Source organism: Nilaparvata lugens, chromosome 1, assembly GCF_014356525.2.
Source record: "Nilaparvata lugens isolate BPH chromosome 1, ASM1435652v1, whole genome shotgun sequence".
Classification (NCBI taxonomy): domain Eukaryota; kingdom Metazoa; phylum Arthropoda; class Insecta; order Hemiptera; family Delphacidae; genus Nilaparvata; species Nilaparvata lugens.
In genome coordinates, this window is record NC_052504.1 from 97,220,216 (window position 1) to 97,247,807 (window position 27,592).

A 27,592-nucleotide genomic window follows, 5' to 3' on the forward strand; every position below is an offset into this window, starting at 1 on the left:
TTATTATCATTGCCACTTGCTGGTATAAGTAGAGTAGTTAATATGACATCTTTACATAATGCAAAACTTTCCATGAGTGCAAACGTTTGTGTAACATAAATAACTCTTCAAGCAAATTTTTCAAATGGATTTCAAAGTTCATCTCCTCATTTACATTTGCGTTTTAATGCATGTGATGGATTCTATAGAAGGTATGGTTGATTTTTTTATATACAGGCCTAGTTGTTTAAGCTCCAAGTTTTCTGTGCTTTTCGGTGTAAAAAGAATGAGAAGAATAAAAGCTAGCTGTTCTTTTAAATAATTTCATAATTATTGACAACAATGAAGTTTGTACTGGATATTCAAAGAAGTGATATGAGACGAATCATAGTGAGTGATAGGTGGATAATGATAGTGTGATTATAAAAAATATTGGATTCATCGAAGATGAATGAATAACATCTGCAAGCCTCAAATTTCTGTATCCACTAATTAAATATGTAAGAATATCTGTGGCTTGGTGCAAGAACTACCAATGTCAATTTTTTTTTCAAAAATGAGTTTAATACAACACTAATATCGATCATTTTAGTTCCAGAAGTGCCAATGTCCTATCTCAAAGCAATAAAAAGTTATAAAAATTTTTACTACCAATGTCATGATTTACATTTTTCTCATTTTTCATGATTCAGAGTGCGAAAACTACCAATGCAGACTTATGTTTTTAGATTGTCATTCATACTCCGTGCCAGAACTACCAATGTCGACTTCTGCACTTCTAGCATTCGCATTTTCGTATCGAAATGCCGTAGTTTGAAAATACAAGGTGAACTGTCAAGCTGTTTTGTGAGAAAATAGATATTTTGGCATAGGTAGTTCTTACCACACCAAGCCACAGATATATCAATATAGAATGTTTACATCAGAATGAAATATCCCGGATTTTATCGGATTCATTTATACATAACTCTGCAATTCGGATATAATTTCAAATGTATGGATAATGAAAACAATTGTGAACGTTCAATTATTTCAAGAACAATAATCGTCGTAACTAAATTAAAATCGTAAAAAAAAATCAAATCAAAATTTTTTATTCACAATACAAACAGTTGAGGGTCCTGCCAAACCCAAAGGTTTTTCGGCGGGTGCCCAGTTACAGGAAAAAATGAGTTACAAAAGATAAATAAACTTAGACAAAATAAATATTACACTTTAAAGATTTTAAGTAAAAAATGAAAGAAAACTAATACAAAATGCAAAAATAAAATAAGAAATATAGGCCTACATCAAATGTATAGGAATAATGTTTAGGAAAAAATTTTATGATTAAATGTTTAGGAATAATAATTGATGAAAGCTTTCAATAAATAAATACAAATATTTATTGAGACTGGAAAGAGAGAAAGATAATCATCAGACTCTCATTTTCTGAATTATCTCACCTTCTTGGATGGAAAATATGCAAATATATACCGTGATCAAAATATCCCCAAGAGCTCGAATTCTTATGAATCTCAATAAAATAAATGTTATCCATTAATAGATTTTCTAATTTTGGTACTATAGAGAGATCCACGTTATACTGACAGTATTTAATCAACTTTGCTATCCTTGTCTATCATTCGACAAAGCCGGTGGTACTATCCTTTTCTAGGTTCACAACGATAACAATTATGTTTTTGATAGTGAAGAAATATAATTAATTAATGCAGAGAATCGGCATCGCTATTTTTCTATCTTTATCCACTGCCATTATAACGTGGACCACACAATAGTGAGTGGATTCATTATCATAAAATTATTGAGTGTTAAATAAAAATGATCTACGCGGTAATATTTTTTCTAACTTTCTACAAAAGCAGGAGTGTAAATCGTGAGTAGAGAGCTTAAAAAAAAATCATATGATACAGAAAACGAGAATTTGCCCTACACATAATATAATTTCTGTATATAATCCAATTATATATATTAATTTGATGATTGCAGTCATGATGGATATACTTTACTATTTTTGTACGCTATTTATCAAAATAATAATCTTTTTGTGTAGTTGAGAAGTTGATATTGTGGTAATTATTCATATTAAATGAAAATGAATAAGCAATTGTCAAAAAACCACAGGTTTATTGATACTGTACTTAGAAAGACCGGTTTCGGTTATTACAATATTGTCAATCTCTGATAAACTGATTAATTGAATGAATGAGTATGAATAGGTAACTTACTTTATTTATGTAGATTACATTATATACTGGCTTTTACACTTATATACAATAACTTACAATACAGCAAAATTATAGATGAATTTACATAATAGAGACTAAGAAAATTATATTTGAACTGCATATGATATGAAAAAAGCAATTGGTAATAGCTATAGATAATATTGTTATGCATCTACATAAATTGGCGGAGCTTTGGACCTATCAATGTCCATTCTTTGGAAAGAATATTCGAAGTATCCTTCCCACTAACTCTCTACCGAAAGTTTGTGTAGAAAGAGATTGATTGATTGATTGAGTACTTTATTTATGTAGATAACAATAATATATATACTGGCTTATACACTTATATACAATAGCTCACAATACAGCAAAATTATAGATGAATTTACAAAATATAAATTAAGAAAATAATTATTGAGCTGTATATGATATGAAAAAAGCAATTTGTAATAACTATAGATGAAATATATAATATTGTTATGCATTTACATAAATTGGCGGAGCTTTGGACATATCAATGTCCATTTTTCGGAAAGAATATTCGAAGTATCCTTCCCACTAACTCTCTACCAAAATTGATTCAGAGAGTTTATCAGAGATTGACAATGGTGGTGTGAAACCGGTCTTCCTAAGTATCAATAAATCTGTGGTTTTTTTACAATTTCTTAGTCTTTTTCATTTAAAATAATAATCAAACCTTGCCAAAATCTTTGTTGAAAGGCGCAGCCTGTTTAGGCCCCACATTTTATTCTACTTCCAATTCATTCACATAATTTTATCTCAAATTATTTTGATTGTGACATTAATTTACTTTACCGTCCACTCCCATCAACAACTACTTTAAAATCTATTAAAATTCTAAACTTTTCATAGCATACAGAAAAAGATTAGATTTTAATAATTGCCTTTCCATTCCAAATAAATGAGCTTATAGTTTTCCTCCATTCTTCAGAGTACGGTAATTCTATTGGGACTAATAATCTTCATACATCTCGTTATTATGCGTGGTTGCATGTAACAAAACAATATTTTAATTTTTTGCATAATTATGTACTCATGAAGCAACTTCTCTCATGATTGTTTTCATGATAACTTTTTCAAAGTAATTGTAGATTATAAGTAGGCCTATTGTTAAATAAGATTAATTAAATTGGAAATGCAGGCTCAATTTTAAATACATGAGAATAACACTTCTTTTTGTATCTAGTTGAAATAATTTTTATAAATCGATTGTTTTCTTGCAAAATCTAACTGAATAACTCATATTTTGTGTTATTTAACACACTACTCAACTACCATATAGGCTACTACTCAAGCTATGATTTATTATATAAATACAATATTTATAAAATAGAATTATAGTACTGTACCCTTTGAAATTTATAAAATAATAGATTAAGAATACAAATTATGACAGCTGCCGTAGTTTCAGTGTTCACACCTTCGTCAGGTTAGTATTTTTATTATATATTTTGAGTTCTCAATCTATTATTTTATTAATTTCAAAGGGAACTATTATTTCATTTAAATAAAAGAAAGTAGCCCCGAATTCATACTTTTTAAGAAGATAAATACAATAACAATTATTTGATCTTCAGAGTAGGCCTACCTACCTATTATTTTTGTAAGAATTTCGAGAAATGCCACCCAATACATCAGTAGATTTAGAGAGATAATCCTTTTAACATGATGAATAATTAATAGTTTTTAAATTATAATTTGTTCAATTGTTAAAAAATGGTGGAAAACAAAATTTTCCTATGAAAGCTAGTTGGAAAACTCAAAGTTTCCCATACTGTTGTTCTAGTATCCTGTTAAACAAAGTCAGGCAAATGGAAAATATCAGGGCTACTTTCTTTTATTTATAAAATATAATTTGTACAAATAATTTTTACAATTTGTATTCTTATTTTATTAATTTCAAAGGGTATTATAATTCTATTCTATGCATAACATCATATATGCCTATAGCAGTGCTTTTAGCAGTACTATATAACAGAGAAGATAAGTACTATATACTTATACGATAAGATTGTTATTATTTATATTATATTGTTAACCTATATTATGAGAAGATTGTTTCATTCTATAGCCTATATGTACCAGTAACGTAATCTTAGGTTCGTTAATATTTTGGTATTTTTTAGAACATCATTGTCTGCTACAATGAATTGTTCCCATTTACAGTGTACCCGATTTGATTCATAATATATATTTAAAATAAAATATCATTTTATTTTCAGGTGTGAATGATCATGCTCATGAATCTAGACCCGAAAATGTCCGACTATTAGGAATTGGTGAGTAAACTGAATAATCCTATTATTGATTCTAATTGCATTCATAGAATAGATGAAACGGCCAAGATAAATAAATTGGAAATCAATAGGCCTATATATTCAGGATTGATTGTATTTTTTAATTAATTGTTTGAATAAAATTGTACCTATTAATTGTATATTTTCGTATTATTATTAATCACTGTTTCGGTTTTAGAATAATTTCAATGATATATGATTGTCTAATCATTGAAATTGGTTACCGTAATATTATTTATGATAATTATTGCTAGTTTTGAAATTTTCTTTTATATTTGTGAGGTACCTCTATTTCCTATCTGTAGTTACCATTATTTATTTGGGAGTCGAAAGTACAATAATTTAAACAGCTATTAATGCCTGTTGTTCCCATACCTGTATGTATTTTTTTTGTAAATAAATAAATAAATAATTATACTACACCATGCATTGATATAAGTGAATCTTATTATATTAAAGCTGCATAGACAAAAAATTTACAGCCAATACGGCTGTTTGTCACGGACAACCAACATCAAAATCAGTTCAGGGAACGTACTGGAGTTGTTTATACTGTATAACTATATAGGGTACAGAAGAAGTGGAAAAATTATGCAAGATCTCTATCGAATATAGGAATCATCCAATATTCTCTATTGGTTTCTGACTTTGAATTTTTTTAGATTTGTAAAATTAATTTCCAGAACCAGACCTTAAGCACGACATGCTCGTAGGCATGGATAGACTCAAACCAGAAGATGATGAACGTAGTACAACTTATTCAAATTCAGGTAATATAAATTATTTTTTTCAAAATCACTTCTATTAAAGTGAACTGTAAAGTCTCGCTCCTTGAGACCAAAACACAGTGAAGCGGTGAAGGTGGAGGGTATCAGAGAAGGTAGCTGAGAGTGTTGAACACATCTATCTATTATTTATAATCTATAATCCATAATTTAATATAAAAGAACTGGCTTATACACGTACGGGATAGGAAATCTACGAATTTCTATTTATTTTCAATTACGTACAGTACCAATTTATTGTGTAATCAATCTATTACGGTGGCCTACATATTATATCTTGATAATTTATATTAACGTAGGCCTACACAATCTATATAATGATTATTGTAGGATGTGAAAAAGGCACTCATGATTCAAACAATAAAAAATCTAATGTGGCGCACTCACACAACTTTCCTTGCCGTTATGAAAATTGATCACCTGATGCTAGTGTTCCCGCGCATCTCAAGTCTACTATTCAAAGATTTGAGCCAGCTGGTGACAGGGCAATAACGCTGGAGACACACATGAGGTCTGCTATCTCTTCATAGTGAATGATTTAATAGAATCAACAATAATTTGCAATTGAATAATCACATTTTCTCGAATTTAAAGCTTATTTTCAATTTTAGGTGAAAATGTTACTGAACATTAATTGTAGAGATTTTCATGCTCAATCTACTCCACTTGATTTTATTTGTTTCAATTGTATCTGAAGCCTGATAATTGGGAATCTATCTGCATTACTGGGGCGGAGCTCCTGAAATTTTTACAGATATGGGACTTGTGGCAGTTGATAGAGCTTATCGATGATTTTATAGATGATACTTATCGATGATACTATTTTAAGTACCGTATGAATTTGATCAAAATCGTTGGAGCCGTTTCCGAGAAAATCACGAAAAACCCTGTTTTTGACAACATTTTCGCCATTTTAGCCGCCATCTTTAATTGCATTTGATCGAAATTGTTCGTGTCGGATCCTTATAGTGAAAGGACCTTAAGTCCAAATTTCAAGTCATTCCGTCAATTGGGAGATGAGATATCGTGTACACAGACGCACATACACTCATACACTCATACACACACACACACACACACACACACACACACACACACACACACACACACACACACACACACCACACACACACACACACACACACACACACACCCACTACATATAGAACCAATACCCAAAACCACTTTTTTGAACTCAGGGACCTTGAAACGTATAGAAATTTAGAAATTGGGGTACCTTAATTTTTTTCGGAAAGCAATACTTTCCTTACCTATGGTAATAGGGCAAGGAAAGTAAAAAATCGTATTATTAAAAAAAGATCGTTCAGAATTATCTTAAGTACTTCTCCCAGTTTCAAACAGGTACTGCTATCTTACACAATACCGCTGAACTAAGACAAATTCACTAAAGATAGTACTGTCACAAAATAAGCACAGAAAAGGGTTATTCTTATTATTTTCCTTTTGAAATAACAATACGGGAATACTCTAGCTTATTTTTCCCAAGGATATTATTTTCTATTTTATACATTCATTTTTAGAAAGATTTAATCTTATATTTTTATTATCTCCCTGCTAGCAGCCACCTGTGCCTTGGGTACATATCTTATCATTGCCTATTCCCATATTTAATAATAATTATACGTATATTTAGTTATAGGATGGCTTGTCTTAACTCCATAACTGGACTCCTTAGGACGTATATCAATATAAAAAATAACCTATATACCTCAAATGTGATTATTGATGAATGAATGAATACGATAAATGAATAAAATACTGCATAATTGAAAAAAACTCCACAAAACTGCAGTCTTTCAATTATATTGATAAAGTGAAGTTGACAAATAAAAAAGTGTTTTTTTCAATTATGAAGATTTTCCACAACATCGAAACATATATAGGTAACAGCTGTATATAACTGTGAAAAAACTAGGTACCGTACCGGAACTGTTAGCTGTGATAGTATTTCTCTGTTTTGAGTATGTGAAATGTATGTATATGTTTACCTGATGACTTTGTCAATAACATGTATTTGTTCACGGCAATAAAAATATTTTGAATTTTGATCTCTTTTCTGTATAGGGCTACTTGTAATATAAATATAAAGATAATAAAAATCTCAGTACCATTTTTTTTGAAATATTTTATCACAACATGTTTCGGACATTTATGCCATTTTCAAGTGATATGAAGTAAATAAATTTTATTCCAGTAGTATTAAATTTATTTACTTCATATCACTTGAAATGGCATAAATGTCCAAACATGTTGTGATAAAATATTTCAAAAAAAAAAAAAAAATGACACTGAGATTTTTATTTTCTTTATATTTGAATTTTGAATATATCCAACACATTCTATTGGAATATTGAAACTATAATTAATATTGTAGAATACATTTGGAAAAATACTAAGAAATATAGGCCTACGCCTCGAATTATCAATTAACTAATACAATTAGTAGGTTTATATTATTGATCATAATAATTAATAATTCTTCCACTGCATATTATTGTCATCAAATGAGATGAATAATTTTGTTATGCTGTAATTATAGTCCTAACTAACTGAATAAAAGTAGCCTACTGTAGGCTATTAAGACTGTGCAAAGACTAAAAATAAACTTTCTACTGGTGATATTTTTCATAGTTTTTCGATTTGTATATCATCAAGCTATCAAAATGAAAAAGTTTTCTCAGGAAAACATTTTTTTCCTATCATTAATTCATGAGATATGAGCGCCTAAAGTTCAAATTTTTGGGACAGAACATTTCAAATAAGGTGAAAAATAAATTCATGAGATTTAGTGGATAAATTCTTCATGGTATTGATGATTGAATAAAACAAGAATTTCCTGAAAATATCATTTTTTGATAAAGGTATTCAATTTACCAAAAATAACTTTTTGTGAGTTATTTTTGGTCATTTTTAGTAAATTGAATAACTTTATCAAAAATTAATATTTTCAAAACATGTTGTTTGTTTTATTAAATCAACAATACCATTAAGAATTCATCCTCTGAATCTCATGAATTTATCTCTTACAGAATTTGAAATGTTCTGTCCCAAAAATTTGAAATTTAGGCGCTCATATCTCATAAATTATGATCGGAAAAAAATATTTTCCTGAGAAACTTTCTCATTTTGATAGCTTGATGATATACAAATAGAAAAACTATGAAAAATATCACCAGTAGAAAGTTTATTTTTAACCTTTGCATAGCCTTAAACGAACACTGTATCGAATAAAAAACTGTAATAATGACCTGCTTACTCAGAAAAATATTTAAATCGTGTAAATTATGGTCATACATCAACAATGCAATGTGAGTATAAAGCAGGAATAATATATGCTTAATATTATTTTACAATGTTAATATAGTACCTACCGTACTTATTATTTTAGGCCATAAACCACAATCTTTATGAGGTGTTAATTACAGTTTTGTAGCCTGATAAATGTAATAAGTAAGTACCTACTATATTATTGTAGCTTACAAAATAATAGTATTGCATGTTTATGGGCCGCTCAAGTCATTCAAGTTACTGTATAAATCAGGAGCACTCAATTTTGCACATTCAAATTTCATAGAAACCATAAATATAGTTGAGACACATTTTTTATGGCGTCACATCAATACCAAATCACTAAATATATGGATATTAGCACACAAATATAAGCACAAATGAGTCACTAAATGAACAACACCTTTCTTATAAGAATTCCTATCTGGCAACTTGTCCTTCCCTAGTGAGGCCCACTTTTTAATGGCAGTGGAAAAAGATAGGAGAATAGCGCTGCCGATTCCTTGCCTAGCCACTGCCTTCTATAAAGGATACCGGTATATCTGATGTAATATCAACTGTTCATTCTTGTTTGAAATAATGAATTACATCTTATTCGTCAAAAAAAATATTTTTCAGTGGTTGAATAATGATTTTTCATGAATTGAGATCAAATATTTTGTTAATAATTATCATATTTCTACATTGTTAAAAACGATCTGGCAACTGGCAACGTTGCGGAGCTAGAAAAGGATAACGCTATCTGCTTTGTCGAATGATAGACAATGATAGCAACAGCAATGTTAATCAAAGACTATAACGAAGATCCAACTATTCATGAATTGAGATAAAATATTTTGTTAATATATTTATTCATTGTTGAAAACGATCTGGCAACGTTGCAGAGGTAGAAAAGGATAGTGCTATCTGCTTTGTTGAATAATAGACAAGGATAGCAACATCAATAATAATTAAACACTGCCATTTTAACGAAGACCTCACTATAGCATATTTTGTGACTGCTCTCTTCTTTTGTTACTGGCAATTTATTTAATATTAAATTGAAGTATTGATCTGATAAATGGTATTAACATAATGATGTTCATCAATATATTTCATGATTGAGTCTAGATAATAATAATAATAGAACAATCATATAGACATTCATTCACATGAATTAAAATGTTATTATTATTTTTTTAAATGGTTTGTTTGTTACTTTCAAAAAAAAACAAAAAAAAAAAAACAATGTCAACCAATAAGTAAAATACGTGGGCCTATAATGATTTTTCCTTATCTCAGGTTAATTGAGAATAAGTTATTGACAGTTGGATAACTCACTATTTACAATAATACAACAACATAGGAATGCATTACAATAATAGGAATGCATATTTCTGTTGCGGACGTGAAACAAAGCTTACACTTGTTTTGTAGACTTGAAGTCGCGATAAAAAAATTAGATAACTAAAACCAAGTGCATTTTACGTTTAAACTATAATTGTTTATGTAACTCCTCTATAACGTTTTCCTACAAGATAACGAAAATGTTTTTGTTATTTGGTCATTTCCACTAGACCTACATGTAATGCTACTTCAAGGTTGAAAATGTTTTTCCCTTGTCAGGGTTAGTGCAGGCCTGGCTATCTTGTTTTCACAATAGAAATGAGTGTTCTAGAGAATTGAAAGCTGCAGTTATTAAAGTGTCTATGAAATATAGCGTGAACTTAGATAAAACATGCATATATTTCATTTAAGATTAGTCATTCCAATACATTATAATATAACTTGGGTGAACAAAATATCCCATAAAGATTGCTTCTTTGAGCCTGAAAATCCTCAGTATTTTGAGTGAGAATACTGGGTTTAATCTATAATATAATCAAGGAGAAAATTGGCTCATACACGTAAGGGATAGGGAATTCACAAATCATCACGTCTGAGCTACTCAACTGATTAACATGAAATTTTGCATATAGATTCTTGATAGGCCTATTTTAAATTGTCCAAGACTTCAGTAGGTCAAGTTTTCAGTTTGTCAAGTTTTCTATTAGATCCTTGCGGAGCACAAGTTACCTTCTAATAGTACCGCAACAACTACCTGATAAACAACCAAGAAATGGATTTATCTTTATAATCTTGTATAGTTAACTTTAGGCATTTGAAATTATTTTTTTATTAGAAAAAAACTGATGCATACAACAAACTACCTGTTCAAAAAATAATACTGCATAGGCCTACAATTCAAAAATTGGAATTTGTTTTCCACAACATTTGAATGAACAATGTAAGAGAATTTCCATTTGGAAAAAATATCTTAGGAAGGCAATCTATTTCACTTTTTCTTTATACTACTATAGGCCTACCTTTATTACCTTTTTTGTGTGTGTGCGTGTGTGTGAATGTTTTGTGTGAGTGAGATTTATTTACTACTAGCCGTCAGGCTCGCTTCGCTCGCCATATCCGTCTAGCCAGGGGGCTCCGCCCCCGTGGACCCCCGACTGGATCGTCCAAGAATGAGATCAGCAGGCTCGCTTCGCTCTCCTGAATTTTTCATTTGAGCATTTTTATAATATGTTAGAACGATCCAGTCGGGGGTCCAGACTAAACGTCTGGCTAAACCGATATGGCGAGCGAAACGAGTCTGACGGCTAGTAATATAATATACCCAGGAATAGCTCCGATTGAAGTAGCAGTGCCCAATCAATTTTCCGCGATAAATACATTTCAATCTTCAACTTGGTGCCAACCTAACAAAGTCAACTCAACTTAATGCCAACCTGACAAAAATATTAATTTAGTTACCAGTTAACAACTGTTTCGAAGAGGTACTCTCTCTAGATTATAGTTCTATATTAACATATGGTATGGCCTTTTTTCAATTATAATTAAGAGAATAAGAAGAATATTCATGCTAAAAGACGAACTTTAAACCCTTAAAAACCACCCTTATTAGAGTTAAAATATTGCCAAAAGATTTCTTAGTGCGCCTCTAAGAGAATAAGAAGAATATACATGCTAAAAGACGAACTTTAAACCCTTAAAAACCACCCTTAGAGTTGAAATATTGCCAAAAGATTTCTTAGTGCGCCTCTAAAGGGTCAACTGAACATACCAACCAAATTTGAACGTTTTTGGTCCGGTAGATTTTTAGTTCTGCGAGTGAGTGAGTCAGTTAGTGAGTGAGTGCCATTTCGCTTTTATTTATATAGATTAAGATATAAAAAATTTCGCCCACATCACTTTTATTGTAAAGTGTAAATAAAAGTCATTTATCTATCTATCAGTTGATCTATCTATTATAAATGTTTTTCAATCCCAAATTGTAATTTGTTTCTCCACTATAACTCACATGAAAAAATGTGAAAATATATTATTTTTTATCTGTACAATCAATACTGATTTATCTCTTTCACTAGAAGTTTCACATTATTTGATAACAATTGTACAGCATTTTTATTATTGTGTTTGTAAATTTGTTTGAACATTCTAAGATGCATTTTATCTAGTGAGATTCACGTTATAACGTCAGTGAAATTAATGATAAACTGCATAATGTAGCCTTTTTCCACCACCTTCAATAGTAGATAGCATTGATTTAATCCATCCAAGTATATACATAACAATATATAATATTATTTTTTGACAGTCTTGTTAGTAATGATGGTCAATCATATCTCAAATAAGATTTTATAATATTCACCAAGATAAAATATAGATATTATAATACAGTTATTATAGATAGGAATTCTTCCCCCACACATGGACCAATAGTCTATGTGGTGAAATAAATGGTAAGATATGGAAATAATGGAAATATATGGTGAGATTTGTAAATAGAGATATTGCTAGGTGTGTGTACTTCTCTCTCATCTACACTCACCTGGTATATGGCGTGGAACTTTGGGGAAGTACGTCTGGTTTAAACTGTCAGAAATTATTCATTTTACAAAAACGTGCAGTGAGGTACTTGGCAAACCTGGATTACAATCAATCGTGCAGGAATGCATTTAAAGAACTACAATTACTCACTTTTCCATGTATTTATATTTACAGAGTAGTATCATTCATTGTTAAAAAGATTAAATCATTGTTAATAAGATTAAATCATTGAAAAAGAATTGTGATGTTCATGGTTATTCTACTCGTGGCAATGGGGACCTATTTATTAATCACCACAGATTGAGATTCTCTGACAAAAGTCCTAGTGTAATTGGTTTGAGACTGTTTAAAAAGTTACCAAAATGTTTATATGCCCCATCAATAAATTTTAAAAGAAACTCTATGCATACTTAGTGAATATAGGGCTTACTATAGTGTAGATGAATTTATGAATGATGACACTTGAACTCTGCTGTTGTATTATAAATGTATTCTTACCATTGTTATATACTTAAATTTTTAATTTTACATTGTTATTCTGTCTATTTTTATGTTTTGACTTGGCCTGTATGTTCTTTTTTGGCTCAATAGAATGAATTTGAATTTGAAATATTGAAAAATTGAATTGAATATTGTATAATATCTTATCATGATTCAATAAAAAATATTCATAACTAAAATTGAATATTCTATTATAGCTCATCATATTTTACATAGTCTACAAACAATTTGGAAACACTGCAAAGCTGAAAAAGGATAGAGCTATCTACTTTGTCTAATGACAGACAAGGGTGGCAAACCAATTTTAATCAGGTGCTGACTTTATAGCCTGAATCTCACAAAAGATTTAATTTTTATTTTGTATCAATATATGTTATTTTGAGGTGAAATAAAAACGATATTGTCAGTTCCACATAATTTATTTGAGCCAAAATCAAGTTTCAATGCAATGACTGAGGCATCATTTCATTTGAACATATGATCATAAGGCATGATCTTTTTTGGTTAGACTGAGGAAATTGGCCAATTTCCTGAGTCTGAGAAAAAATACCACTGAAGATGATGCCTTTAGTGCATTGAAACTTGAGTTTGGCTCAAATAAATTATGTGAACTGACAATATAGTTTCTATTTCACCTTGATATGGAGAAATTTCACAACATCTATGCTCATATCTCTTCTCTGTGTAAATTTTATGTTATTTGACCCAACAGGTGACTCTGACTATGAACAAATAACTGGCTGACCCAGATGAAACAATTTGTATCAAAAATGGTGACGGTTTCCAACATCAATAATAATTAAACACTGCCATTTTAACGAAGACCTCACTTTAAATATTTTGTGAATGCTCTCTTCTTTTGTTACTGGCAATTTATTTAATATTAAATTGAAGTATTGATCTGATATATGGTATTAACGTAATGATTTTCATCAATATATTTCATGATTGAGTCTAGATAATAATAATAATAGAACAATCATATAGACATTCATTCACATGAATTAAAATGTTATTTTTTTAAATGGTTTGTTTGTTACTTTCAAAAAAAAAAAAAAAAAAAAAACAATGTCAACAATAAGTAAAATACGGTGGGTCTATAATGATTTTTCCTTATCTCAGGTTAATTGAGAATAAAGTTATTGACAGTTGGATAACTCAACTATTTACAATATAGAAATGCATATGCATAGGAATGCATTACAATAATAGGAATGCATATTTCTGTTGCTAACGTGAAACAAAGCTTACACTTGTTTTGTAGACTTGAAGTTGTGATAAAATATTTAGATAACTAAAACCAAGTGCATTTTGCGTTTAAACAATAATTGTTTATGTAACATCTCTATAACGTTTTCCTACAAGATAACGAAAATGTTTTTGTTATTAGGTCATTTCCACTAGACCTACATGTAATATGCTACTTCAAGGTTGAAAATGTTTTTCCCTTGTCAGGGTTAGTGCAGGCCTGGCTATCTTGTTTTCACAATAGAAATGAGTGTTCTAGAGAATTGAAAGCTGCAGTTATTAAAGTGTCTATGAAATATAGCGTGAACTTAGATAAAACATGCATACATTTCATTTAAGATTAGTCATTCCAATACATTGTAATATAACTTGGGTGAACAAAATATCCCATAAAGATTGCTTCTTTGAGCCTGAAATCCTCAGTATTTTGAGTGAGAATACTGGGTTTAATCTATAATATAATCAAGGAGAAAATTGGCTCATACACGTAAGGGATAGGGAATTCACAAATCATCACGTCTGAACTACTCAACTGATTAACTTGGAATTTTGCATAATTATAGATTCTTGATAGGCCTATTTTAAATTGTCCAAGACTTCAGTAGGTCAAGTTTTCAGTTTGTCAAGTTTTCTATTAGACCCTTGCGGAGCACAAGTTACCTTCTAATAGTACCGCAACAACTACCTGATAAACAACCAAGAAATTGGATTTATCTTTATAATCTTGTATAGTTAACTTTAGGCATTTAACATATTTTTTTATTAGAAAAAAACTGATGCAAACAACAAATTATCTGTTCAAAAAATAATACTGCATAGGCCTACAATTCAAAAATTGGAATTTGTTTTCCACAACATTTGAATGAACAATGTAAGAGAATTTCCATTTGGAAAAATTATCTTAGGAAGGCAATCTATTTCACTTATTCTTTATATTACTAAAGGGGCTAAATTATTACTTTTTTTGTGTGTGTGAATGTTTTGTGTTAGTGAGATTTATCCACTACTAAGATTTCTTGCTTTTAGTTTTCTCTTTTTTTTCTTCTTGATTTATTCAATTTGTAGTGAATTTATTCAGTTGTTTCCTTATAATTTTTTAATTATCATTCAATTTTAAATTTTATAATGTATATTAGTATTTCTATGTAACTTATCATCGTTTGTTAAATGGAAGAGGGGGCTCTTATTGTCTCAATTTCGCCCACATCACTTTTATTGTAAAGTGTAAATAAAAGTCATTCATCTATCTATCAGTTGGTCTATCTATTATAAATGTTTTTCAATCCCAAATTGTAATTTGTTTCTCCACTATAACTTACTCATGAAAAAAATGTAAATAAATGCTATTTTTTATCTGTACAATCAATACTGATTGATCTCTTCCATTAGAAGTTGACACATGATACGATAACAATTGTACAGCATTTTTATTATTGTGTTTGTAAATTTGTTTGAACATTCTAAGATGCATTTTATCTAGTGAGATTCACGTTATAACGTCAGTGAAATTAATGATAAAACTGCATAATGTAGCCTTTTTCCACCACCTTCGATAGTAGATAGCATTGATTTAATCCATCCAAGTATATACATAACAATATATAATAATATTTTTTTGACAGTCTTGTTGGTAATGATGGTCAATCATATCTCAAATAAGATCCTATAATATTCACCATGATAAAATATAGATATTATAATACAGTTATTATAGATAGGAATTCTTCCCCACACATGGACCAATTGTCTATGTGGTGAAATAAATGGTAAGATATGGAAATAATGGAAATATATGGTAAGATTTGTAAATAGAGATATTGCTAGGTGTGTGTACTTCTCTCTCATTTACACTCACCTGGTATATGGCGTGGAACTTTGGGGAAGTACGTCTGGTTTAAACTGTCAGAAATTATTCATTTTACAAAAACGTGCAGTGAGGTACTTGGCAAACCTGTATTACAATCAATCGTGCATGAATGCATTTAAAGAACTACAATTACTCACTTTTCCATGTATTTATATTTACAGAGTAGTATTATTCATTGCTAATAAGATTAAATCATTGAAAAATTATTGTGATGTTCATGGTTATTCTACTCGTGGCAATGGGGACCCATTTATTAATCAACACAGATTGAGATTCTCTGACAAAAGTCCTAGTGTAATTGGTTTGAGACTGTTTAAAAAGTTACCAAAATGTTTATATGCCCCATCAATAAAATTTTAAAAGAGGACTCTATGCATACTTAGTGAATAGGGCTTACTATAGTGTAGATGAATTTCTGAATGATGACACTTGAACTCTGCTGCTGTATTATAAATGTATTCTTACCATTGTTATATACTTAAATTTTTAATTTTACATTGTTATTCTGTCCATTTTTATGTTTTGACTTGGCTTGTATGTTCTTTTTTGGCTCAATAAAATGAATTTGAATTTGAAATATTGAAAAATTGAATTGAATATTGTATAATAATATCTTCTCATGATTCAATAAAACATATTCATAACTAAAATTGAATATTCTATGATAGCTCATCATATTTTACATAGTATACAAACAATTTGGAAACACTGCAAAGCTGGAAAAGGATAGAGATAAAATCCTACTTCGTCTAATGACAGACAAGGGTGGCAAACCAATTTTAATCAGGTGCTGACTTTATAGCCTGAATCTCACAAAAGATTCAATTTTAATTTTTTATCAATATTATGTTATTTTGAGGTGAAATAAAAACGATATTGTCAGTTCCACATAATTTATTTGAGCCAAACTCAAGTTTCAATGCAATAAGGCATCATTTCATTTGAACATAATGATCATTTGATCATAAGGCATGATCTTTTTTGGTTAGACTGAGGAAATTGGCCAATTTCCTGAGTCTGAGAAAAAATACCACTGAAGATGATGCCATAGTGCATTGAAACTTAAGTTTGGCTCAAATAAATTATGTGGAACTGACAATATCGTTTCTATTTCACCTTGATATGGAGAAATTTCACAACATCTATGCTCATATCTCTTCTCTGTGTAAATTTTATGTTATTTTGACCCAACAGGTGACTCTGACTATGAACAAATAAACTGGCTGACCCAGATGAAACAATTTGTATCAAAAATGGTGACGGTTTCCAACTGGTTTCCCCAAAATACGGTCATTTATCATGTAACAAAAGTTGTCAACTCTTGGAACTACAGTCCTCGTCTTACTGTCATCAAATTTGGGATGGTCAATGACAGTAATGACAGTAATGACGGTAATGACAATAATGATGACTCAAACGATTCTGATGACGATACCTCTCAAGAAACAACAAACAGTGATTGGGTGGGGATCTCAAACGATGTTTATGAAAATGATGCCTCCGCTAAATCATCAGGAGAAGCGGAAAATGTGGAAGAAGATATTCGAGACACTGGGATGGTGATGCAACACCTAATTCTACCAAGACTTGTGCCAAGAGAGAAACGGTCTTTGCTGGGTGGAGGTGAATTGTTGGGTGGAGTTGTTGAAACAGTAGGAAACGTGGTAGATGGGGTTCTAGGAACTGTTCTTGGAACTCTTGGAACGGTTACTGGAACGGTTACTGGTGGTAAAAGAAGTACTGGTAGCGGTGGTACTTCGGTTGATAGCAACGTTGATGTCAGAACTAGACACAAGAGGTCTCTTATTTTTATCTAATCTCATATTCACTTCAGTTCATTTAAAATCAGATCTAGATTTTTCAATTGATTCTGCAAATGTTGGATCGAGAGAAAGAGGGGGCTCTTATTGTCTCAATTCTATTTCATTTTTATTTTATTCAACAGAGACAAGAACATATAATCATAAAAAAGTATTATTATAGTTCCCCCACTTGTAATGTTTATAAAGGATAAAATAAAGGCATTTATCTATCTATACATAACTGAGTATATGTTTTACAGTTCCGATATTGTTCTTGATGAAATGAAGTGATCCATATCCATAATATGAGACACTGTAATGTTTTCTAGAAATACCACGAATTTATTGAGAGAGTACAAACATGTTTTAATTTAACACCAATGGTGTCATCTTCAGTGTGTTGAAACATGTTTGTAATTTTTCAATAAATTATTGATATTTCTAGACAACATCCCAGTGTTTATTATTGTTTCAACATATATAACATTTAATGTTATTACATTTAAAATTCAACTTAGCAACACATAGTTTCGTGAAATACATGATAAATTGAAAACACTTTTATTTCTGACACAGAACATTGATAAATTCAACCTCTCTAAATTGGAAAAAAACTGGAATATTGTAGAAGCAATTTTTATTCACAGACCAAGAAACATGGAACACACACTTTTATTTCTGACACAGAACATTGATAAATTCAACCTCTCTAAATTGAAAAAAACTGGAATATTGTAGAAGCTCTTTTTACTTGCAGACCAATAAGAAACATGCAACACACAAATAAAAAAAATCTATAATTCTATAATACAAAGTAAGTAACACATTCTAATCAATAAATACCACTAACTAAGTTGAGTAGACTAAAATAATATTACTGAGATTGACAAAAGTTTAAAGAAGTTAGGCTATGGACATTTTTGAATGTTAAAGAAGTAACTTACGGAAATTACTGACAAGGATATAATTCTTCAATTTTAATACAAAGTAACACATTCTAATAAATAAATACCACTAACTAAGTTGAGTAGACTAAAATAATATTACTGAGATTGACAAAAGTTTAAAGAAGTTAGGCTATGGACATTTTTGAATGTTAAAGAAGTAACTTACGGAAATTACTGACAAGGAAATTGTGATTTTCCCTGGTTTTCTACGGTCTTCAACTGCTTTCAATGAGCTTCCACGATGAATGGTTTTATCAAATAGATTAAAAATTATAGGAATACACTACTTTTATCTTGCACTTTTTCTGATGCTGTTTTCAGGTATGTTGTAATATATTGTAAACTGAGGTGAATGAATTGAGTGCTGAGAAAATCTTCTTTAAAATAAAATTATATCTTTCTAATAGGTGGATTGCTTGAGTACCTATATTTATTTCTCCCAAGGTAGGAAGGTTCTTCTCCTCTTTATAGATGATTTACTGGAGTGGTGTTCCCATAAATCTATTCTCATTTTTGTAAACTAAGGTTGATGAATTGAGAGATTCCATTAAAAATAAAAACTATATCATTTTAATAGATGGATTGCTTGATTATTTATTTTTCCCAAGGTAGGAAGGTTCTTCTCCTCTTATAGATAATAATTCTCTGGATGTTGGACGACACATCCAGAGGAGTTTATTCATAAATTCATACATTACATATTTTTTTCATACATTTTCAATAATAACAATATTCAAGGTTTACAAAATGATACCTCACTATATAATAATTATATGTGTCGAGGTTATCATCAATTAATACTAATTTATGCTACAACAGATAATACAAAAATTCCAAAAAATCTAAAACTATATCTATTACCCTAAGCATCACCTAGTACAAAGATACTAAACCGAGGTACTATTTTCTACCTATAAATTACCTTATTTAAAAGAATACTACTTAAATCTAAATCCTACTTCCTATTAGTTCCTCACTACTTTGTATCCCAATACTGAATAACCAATGTCTAATTTTTCTTTTGAAGCTATTGAAACTTTCCTCTCCTTTGATTTCTATTGGTATTCTATTAGATATTGTAGGCCCTAAATATCCTAGTGATCTTTGCCCAAATGCTGTATTCATTCTTGGTACTTCTTGATTGTAACGTTCTCTTATTCTAGTATTATGGCTATGATTTATGATATGGTTCCTATTTTGATGTTTTTCATATACCCTAATAACAACAATATATACAATTGCCTAACACTGAGTACCCTATTTTCTATAAATAATTCTTCAGTTGGAAACCGGATTTCCCTTTTTCCCATTATTTTCAAAATGCGTTTTTGAGTTTTAAATAATGGATCTATAAAACTGAAGTTAGCTGCACCCCAAACTAACAGACCGTACCTTAAAAGAGATTCAACTAATGTTAAGAATACAGTTTTAACATTTCTTTGTCTATGATATTCCTTAATTGATAGAATTTGTATATAAGCTTCCTTTTGGCAGTTGTATATGTTATGTGCTTGTTCCATTTCAATGAATCATCTACTATTATTCCTAAATACTTTATATTGTCAGAGCGTTCTATTAGTGGGCAATTACAATTATTGTTACTATTCTATCACAATTATGAAGCTTCATTGTTGTCATGTGTGGTTTTGTGCTATTGTTAAAGAAAAAGCTAAAAATTTTGTTTTTTCTGAATTTAATGACAATAAGTTATTTCTTACCAACTAGTGATTTTTGTGAGTTCTATCTCTGCTGTTTGGAACACTTCTTCCCAGATTTTTCCTTGAAAAAGGAGTGCTGTATCGTCAGCAAAGGCTATAACTCTACCTTGAATTTGAATGGAGCACAACTCATCTGCAAAGATCGAATACAAAATTGGTCCTAAACTTTTCCTTGAGGTATTCCAAACTTCATGGAACCCTCTGCACTCATATGGTTCTCAACCTTTGTTTTTTGCTGTCGATTGCTGAGGTAGGATCTGAACCATTCAAGTGGCACTCCTCTTATACCTATAGCCTCAAGCTTTTTTATTAATAAGTCATGGGAAACAGAGTCGAAGGCCTTGCTAAATCTGAAAATACTGCTAGACATTTATTCTTTTCTTCTAAATTGATAGTTACAAATATTTTGATAATTCTAGTACTGCTAATCCTGTACTTATACCTTTGCGGAAGCCAAATTGGTTAGGAGAAAGAATATTATTAATTTCTAAAAAGCTTATCAATCTTGATTTAACTAGTTTTTCTAAAATTTTTGCTACATTGCTAATCAGTGAAATAGGTCTATAATTACTAATAATTAGTTTATCGCCTGCTTTATGTATAGGTCTGACACAGATTTGCTTCATTGCTCTTGGAAAAGTACCATACAACAAGCTCAGATTAAAAATATGAGTTAAAGGTTTAGAAATTAAATCTTTATTCCTTTCAAGGTCATGTTATCTAATCCATCAAGGCCTGGTGCACTATTGCTGTGTAAAGAATCAATTGTGTTTATTATTTCCTTCTCATCTATGGGAAAAGAAACATTATTTGGTACATGCAATTCTGGTACATTATCTGCTATAATTTGGTTAATATTTTTATTCAGACTCTCAGATATTTTGTTAGCCATACTCTCTCTAATATTAACAAAGAAATTATTTACATGACTCAATAGTTCTCTAGGATTATCTTTCAGTGTGACTATGTCACCATTAATTTTCAAGCATTCAGTTGTATATCCTTTTTCTGATTTGAATCTGTAGCATCCTTGATTATTTTCCATGTCTTCCTTACATCATTGTTCGCTTCATTTAGTATGATTTACTGGAGTGGTGTTCCCACATTATAATCTATTCTCATTTTTGTAAACTAAGGTTGATGAATTGAGACGATTTTTGAAATAAAAATTATATCTTTCTAATAGCTGGATTGCTTGAGTATTTATTTTTCCCAAGGTAGGAAAGTACTTCTTCTCTTTATAGATGAGTTACTGAAGTGATTTTTCCATATTATGATCTATTCTCACTTTTCAGTGAGTGAACAATCAAGAAAATTCAAGGTTTGAAATGATGTACTCCGAGGTACCGTTCTTATAAAAATTATATACTCTTATTTATACCAAACTGTTTTACCGATAAACAATTTCATTAGAGTAATTCTATTTTTCTCTTTGATTCGTAAAAAAATATTAATTTTGAATCCTCATTGTGAAAAATCCTTAGATACTTAGTTGCAAGTCAACTTCCAACTCTTTTACCATTTTCACTTTATTTTCAATAAAATATAAAATACAAATTTTCAGCCAAGTTCTGAAAAACCTTGAATCCATGAAGTTTAAAGATAACTTCTTGACAAGCAATTTCTTATTAAATGTCACACTGTCACACTTATGTAATATAGGACTATGATAAAAATAATGGGAGAACCGTATATTTTTTGCATAACAGCTAAAGTTTCGATATGTACTCAACTTATAAAAGAACTTTTCATTTGTATCATAGTTATCGTATTAGAAAAAAACTACATAACCCTACCCAATCAGTATTTTTTTCTATTATTTCCATTTTCCATAATACTCTGTTATTGACAATAATAAGGCTCCGTGAACTTGTAGTGCACAAGTTTCCCTAACCAATTCTATATATACAAATAACATTAATACAGCGAGATTCACTTTCAACTGTCAGCATTCCTCATAAGACAACTTCAATGCTTCCTATCCAACAAACGCTGACAAAATCAAGAGAATCTCACAATGAATGTCTATAGTGGGATCCACATACATTGTTTTTATTAATTTGTACATACATAGTAAACTAGTTATTATATTATGTGATATATAAATATTTTTCACTCATGTACATACCTTTACAAAACACCAATTATTATTTATTGCACACTACTCATATCTATTTCATGAAAAAATATGAGATTCAATATTTAGCAGAGGGGCTTTGAAAAATGGATACGACTTGTAGAAATACTGCTCTATCAAGACTTGAAGCAGAAATTCCATGTAAAAAATCATTGGTTGAGGAATCATTACAAATCTACATGAACGTTGGACTAACGGTGAGTTTTTAAAAGTTGATAGTAATATTAATATTATTTTTTGTTTCAATAATTCAAAATTAACTGTGTAGAGTGGTTGAGGAGTTAACAAGAGAATTCCAGAAACTGCGTTTCATTTATTTGGTTCAAAACTTCAAAATGAGAACAAATTTAGATTTTATGCACTAATTTACGCTTTTATCATTTCAATAATCTGTTGTTTATTGCTTATATATGTATAAAATAGAATTATAGTACACTTTAAAAGTTTTAAATATATATGATTTTTTGCTTGCATCTGGGTTTTCTCTGTTATTTTCCTGTTAAATTGGTGTTTGTGTCGTTGGAATGAATAAATAAATAATCCTATGGTCCGTCATCATATTAGATCTAGCTATTGATCAATTTAGATTGTATGTTGAATTGAATTGACGAAAAGATAAAATTTATCTCAATTTAATTATGATAAGCCCAATCACTATTGAAATCAAAGTGTATTTCTTCAAGTGAGTGTTGATTGAAAATTCATTTAAAAGCTTCACAGGTTTATTTTGTACATTAATGATACTTGAAGAGATCTTATATCTGTATTAAAAAACGGTTGGGATGAGTTTTCTTATTGAAAGACTAATATACAATTCTCACAATAGAGAGCTGTGATGAATTTTAACTGGCTTAGTTGTAGGGATTTCAATGATTATTTTCTTGCTTCATAATATATGCACTCACACTTCAAAATAAAAGAAATGAATACATTTAATATCTCTTGATTTGATTTCTAAACCCATAAATATCCAACAAGAGAGTTTACCTCATTTTTTTTCACTTTCAATCCATATATTGGCATATATAGACACAGAATAGATATCTATTCTGTGATATAGATGCATACATATTACCGTATATTCTGTTGTTAGGAGCATAGAGAAACAATAGCATGAGTAGATATCCCATGGGCGTTTATGTCGCAACTTTTACTGTTATCTCAAGCCGATAGTCCATGTAGTTCTTTTTCGTGAAGCTTTATGACGCTGGTAGTCTCTCATATTGCGCCATTCCTACACTCTTACCCGGTCAAAATAGTAAAAATCGACAATAATAGGCTTGAGATAACAGTAAAAGTTGCGACATAAACGCCCTATACCATGGGATATCTACTTACGCTTTTTGTTTCTACAAATGGTAGATATATGATAGTATATCTATGGTAGGAGTGAATTTAAAACTGTTCCTATAATCCTGCTGTATATTATCAGCAATACGGAAATTTTTCTAGACTATGCATATTCGATTGATCATTTCAACATATAATCAGCTTATACAATCAATCTTTCATTTCAAAAGTAAACGATTACCGAAGCCTACTACTGAGATAGGGATAGGCTACGATACGATATCAAATAGAATTGAATTCTTCAATGTTGTTTCCCATCACGAACTGCTTATTATTAAATCACTTTTTGCTATTAGAAAAAACAACCAGCAGTCAGATATTTCACAATAAATGAATTAATCACTCACTGTGACTACGAGATCTTTCGTCAGGTCCGCATACTTCTTGGTTGGTTCATCTCGTTGTCTCACAGTGAGTGATTGATTCATTTATTGTGGAATATATGACTGCTAGTGGTTTTTTATAATAGCAGAAAGTGATCAAATAGAATTATTGTGAATGCTGTAGTTATATTCCAATGTAATTTTTCATGATGTTGAATAATAATAATAATTATATTTTTGAATTGATGAGAACAATTATTATTATTTTCTAGAATTGTGAATGCAATGGAGTTAATATTTCAAAGATACGTTTATGATGTTGAATAATATATTCAAATTGATGAGAACAATAACTTCATGAACTTCATTTTTTTTCAGGTCACAGAAGTAAGAGTAGCGAAGGAGCTTACCCAAAAGGAATTTATAGACTTATCGTGTTGCCTTCAAAGCTACAATCCATCAGAGAAAACGAATATCACAATTCTTTCCCGGTAGTGAAGTTCAAATATCTCAGAACGAGCATAAACGAGGAAAGAGATATTCTGAAGAGTACAGATGAATTCCTCAGACCAGAAGGTATGACGATTTACAAAAGGAGGTTGAATTTGGATCGAAATTTGACTCCAATCAGACGGTCGACTGCTATGATAGGGTATTTGGGAGATAGATCTAAGGTGGAGCAACAGTTAACTATGGCAACTAGTTTGGTTTCAGAAGAAGACTCAATGCCTGGATCTTTAGTTGATAAATCATATTCATCTCAGATGAGAAGAGATTACCTTGCTAGTCTGTTGAGGAGGATTGTAGCTTCAAAATACAATCATAGGAGTCAAGCTCTGGTCGCTGGTGGTTCAAAATCAAGATATTCTGTGTCAGGAAGGGAGAAAATTTGGATTCTGACAAGCACCTCCAGGTTGTACCTCAGAAGAAGGTGATTAGTTTGTCTGAAAGAGGTGACATCAGTAATCTTGAGGTTGTACCTCAGAAGAAGGCGATTAGTTTGTCTGGAAGAGGTGACATCAGTAATCTTGAGGTTGTACCACAGAAGAAGGTGACTGGTTTATCTGGAATCCTCTCAAAAAGTGACGACATTAGTAATCTTTTAGTACGCAAACAACAAGAAACCCCCCATTCTTTTGATGGCATCTTGAATTTGGAGAAAGTCAGGTCGAAAAGATCACTGGAAAGGAATCCTGGGCTACTGGGGGATGTGAATGTTTCTGTCAACAAAGGAAGAACTAGGAGAGCTTCAATTGATCTCACAGGACTTCTGCCTCCCATCAAACTTGACATTGGTAGATCGGCGCCTAAAACGGACAATTCTGAGAGCACCGAGGATCAAGATGAAAATGACGAGAGAAGTGCTAGAATGAATTCTATCAACAAAGGCAGAACTAAGAGGGCTTCAATTGATCTCACAGAGCTTCTGCCTCCTATTGAACTTGAAATTGGTAGATCGGCGCCCAAGTCGGACAATTCTGAGAGCACCGAAGATGAAGATGAAAATGACGAGAGAAGTACTAGAATGAAAATGGGTAAGACACGGACTAGGAGATCAGTTGAGAATCGTAAGATGTCTCGGTTACTGGGATCAGTGGATGTCACTGTCCACAAGGGCAAATCGAAGAGAGCCTCAATAGATCTCAGCGACCTGTTGCCTCCAATGTCTCTTAAGATTGGAAAATCAGCCTCCAACTCTGGAAGTGCCAAGAGTCGATCAAAGAGAGCCTCAGCGGATCTTTCTGGCTTGTTACCCAATGTCGACCTCCAATTTGGGAAGTCTGAGAGATCCGTTCCTGATTCACCCCAAAATAGAGAATCAGTGGATCTTTCTGGCTTGTTACCCCCTGTCGACCTCCAAGTTGGGAAGTCTGAGAGATCCGTTCCTGATTCACCCCAAAATAGAGAATCAGTGGATCTTTCTGGCTTGTTACCCCCTGTCGACCTCCATGTTGGGAAGTCTGAAAGGTCCGTTCCTGATTCACCCCAAAATAGAGCCTCAGTAGATCTTTCTGGTTTACTACCCTCTGCCAATCTCCAAGTAGGAAAGTCTGAAAGATCCATCCCCAATTTACGCCAAAATCCACTCGCACCTGCTTTAATCCTGTACTCTGACACAAAAATGGATAGGGAAGTTCCTTATCTGCAAGATATGTTGAGGTATTTCATGAAGAAACTTGCCAAGTGTGATGACGATCTCACCGATGAAGATTCGGATTTGACTAAACAAACATCCAAAATAAATTTGGATAATCCACTTAAATGACTTCCATATTATTATTGAACGGTTTTCTTATTCCACCATATAAATTGGAGGGATTTAGGAATCTATTAAATATATTAATTAATGTATTATTCTCAAATGAATCATGTTAAATCACAATTATGAGTGTTTATTTGATTACCTCTATAATCCCAATGCTCATTATTAGATACAACGCCGATCTGATAAAATAATCACATGAAAAGGATAATAATTCCTTGAAATGAATAATTGAAATTTAGAAAATATTTTAAATGTGTATTACATCTGTTATAAGTAAGTAGGCCTTACCAAAAGAATGAAACATAGTTTGGTGAAATTAACAGTTCACAAATAAAATCACTTTGGAAAAAGAGAGATCCCAAGCTAAAATGACTAGAAATGAAATAGTATGACAACAAGAATAGAGATTTATTGTCATAATTTACTTACGTAATTAAGAGTATTTAGACTTAAGAGTAGAACAGTAGATTCTACAATTAGGCATATTAGCTCTCAGAATATTAAAAAACACATTCATTTCAAAATCTAATTTCTTCATTCACAAACCACCAAGAGATTACCGTACCGTATTTTTAATTTTAATTTTCCTAAATCCTGAATATTTTTTACAGTTGTGTTGTGAGTGATGTGGTACTTTTCCATAATGAAAACACAAAATTTAAAATTGTCAACCACTTTTTACCACTTTTAAAAAGTGGTTGACAATTTTAAATTTCTGTTTTCATCCTGAATAGTTTACATATTGAAGTTAATAAAAATATTTTTATTGACTTTTGTCAACTCTACTACACCAAGTATAATATAATATACGGCGGGTTAGTAATATACTCTACGTTATTACAAGACAGAGAAAAAATAAAATGATACTTACCATTCTATATCATAGTTTAAATTTAATGTATCATTAATTATACTTTTTTATGGGAAACAATTTATTTGAAATAGATAAATCA

The 27,592-nt window shown here is 30.7% G+C and overlaps 1 protein-coding gene across 7 annotated transcripts; it reads left to right on the forward strand.

Moving 5' to 3' along the window:
• Positions 1-26,757, forward strand: LOC111058087. 7 transcript variants are annotated; one of them, XR_005570363.1, is made up of 6 exons: positions 54-191; positions 4,451-4,507; positions 5,209-5,295; positions 24,752-25,286; positions 25,347-26,341; positions 26,432-26,459. XR_005570363.1 is itself a non-coding variant. In XM_039419712.1 (5 exons), the coding sequence occupies exons 4-5, from the start codon at positions 25,743-25,745 to the stop codon at positions 26,637-26,639; spliced, it is 807 nt and encodes a 268-aa protein (XP_039275646.1). In that variant the 5' UTR covers positions 4-191; positions 4,451-4,507; positions 5,188-5,295; positions 24,752-25,742; the 3' UTR covers positions 26,640-26,757. The 7 variants fall into 7 exon arrangements, 6 of the variants coding, with proteins under 6 accessions (XP_039275648.1, XP_039275646.1, XP_039275647.1 ...); XM_039419712.1 differs by having other exon boundaries at positions 4-191; positions 5,188-5,295; positions 24,752-26,341; positions 26,432-26,757; XM_039419709.1 differs by having other exon boundaries at positions 8-191; positions 5,188-5,295; positions 25,347-26,757.
• The last annotated feature ends 835 nt before the right edge of the window (positions 26,758-27,592 follow it).

Coding starts and splice junctions, on each gene's coding strand:
- LOC111058087 (XM_039419709.1), top strand. CDS start 25,743: ATGAATTCTATCAACAAAGGCAGAACTAAGAGGGCTTCAATTGATCTC.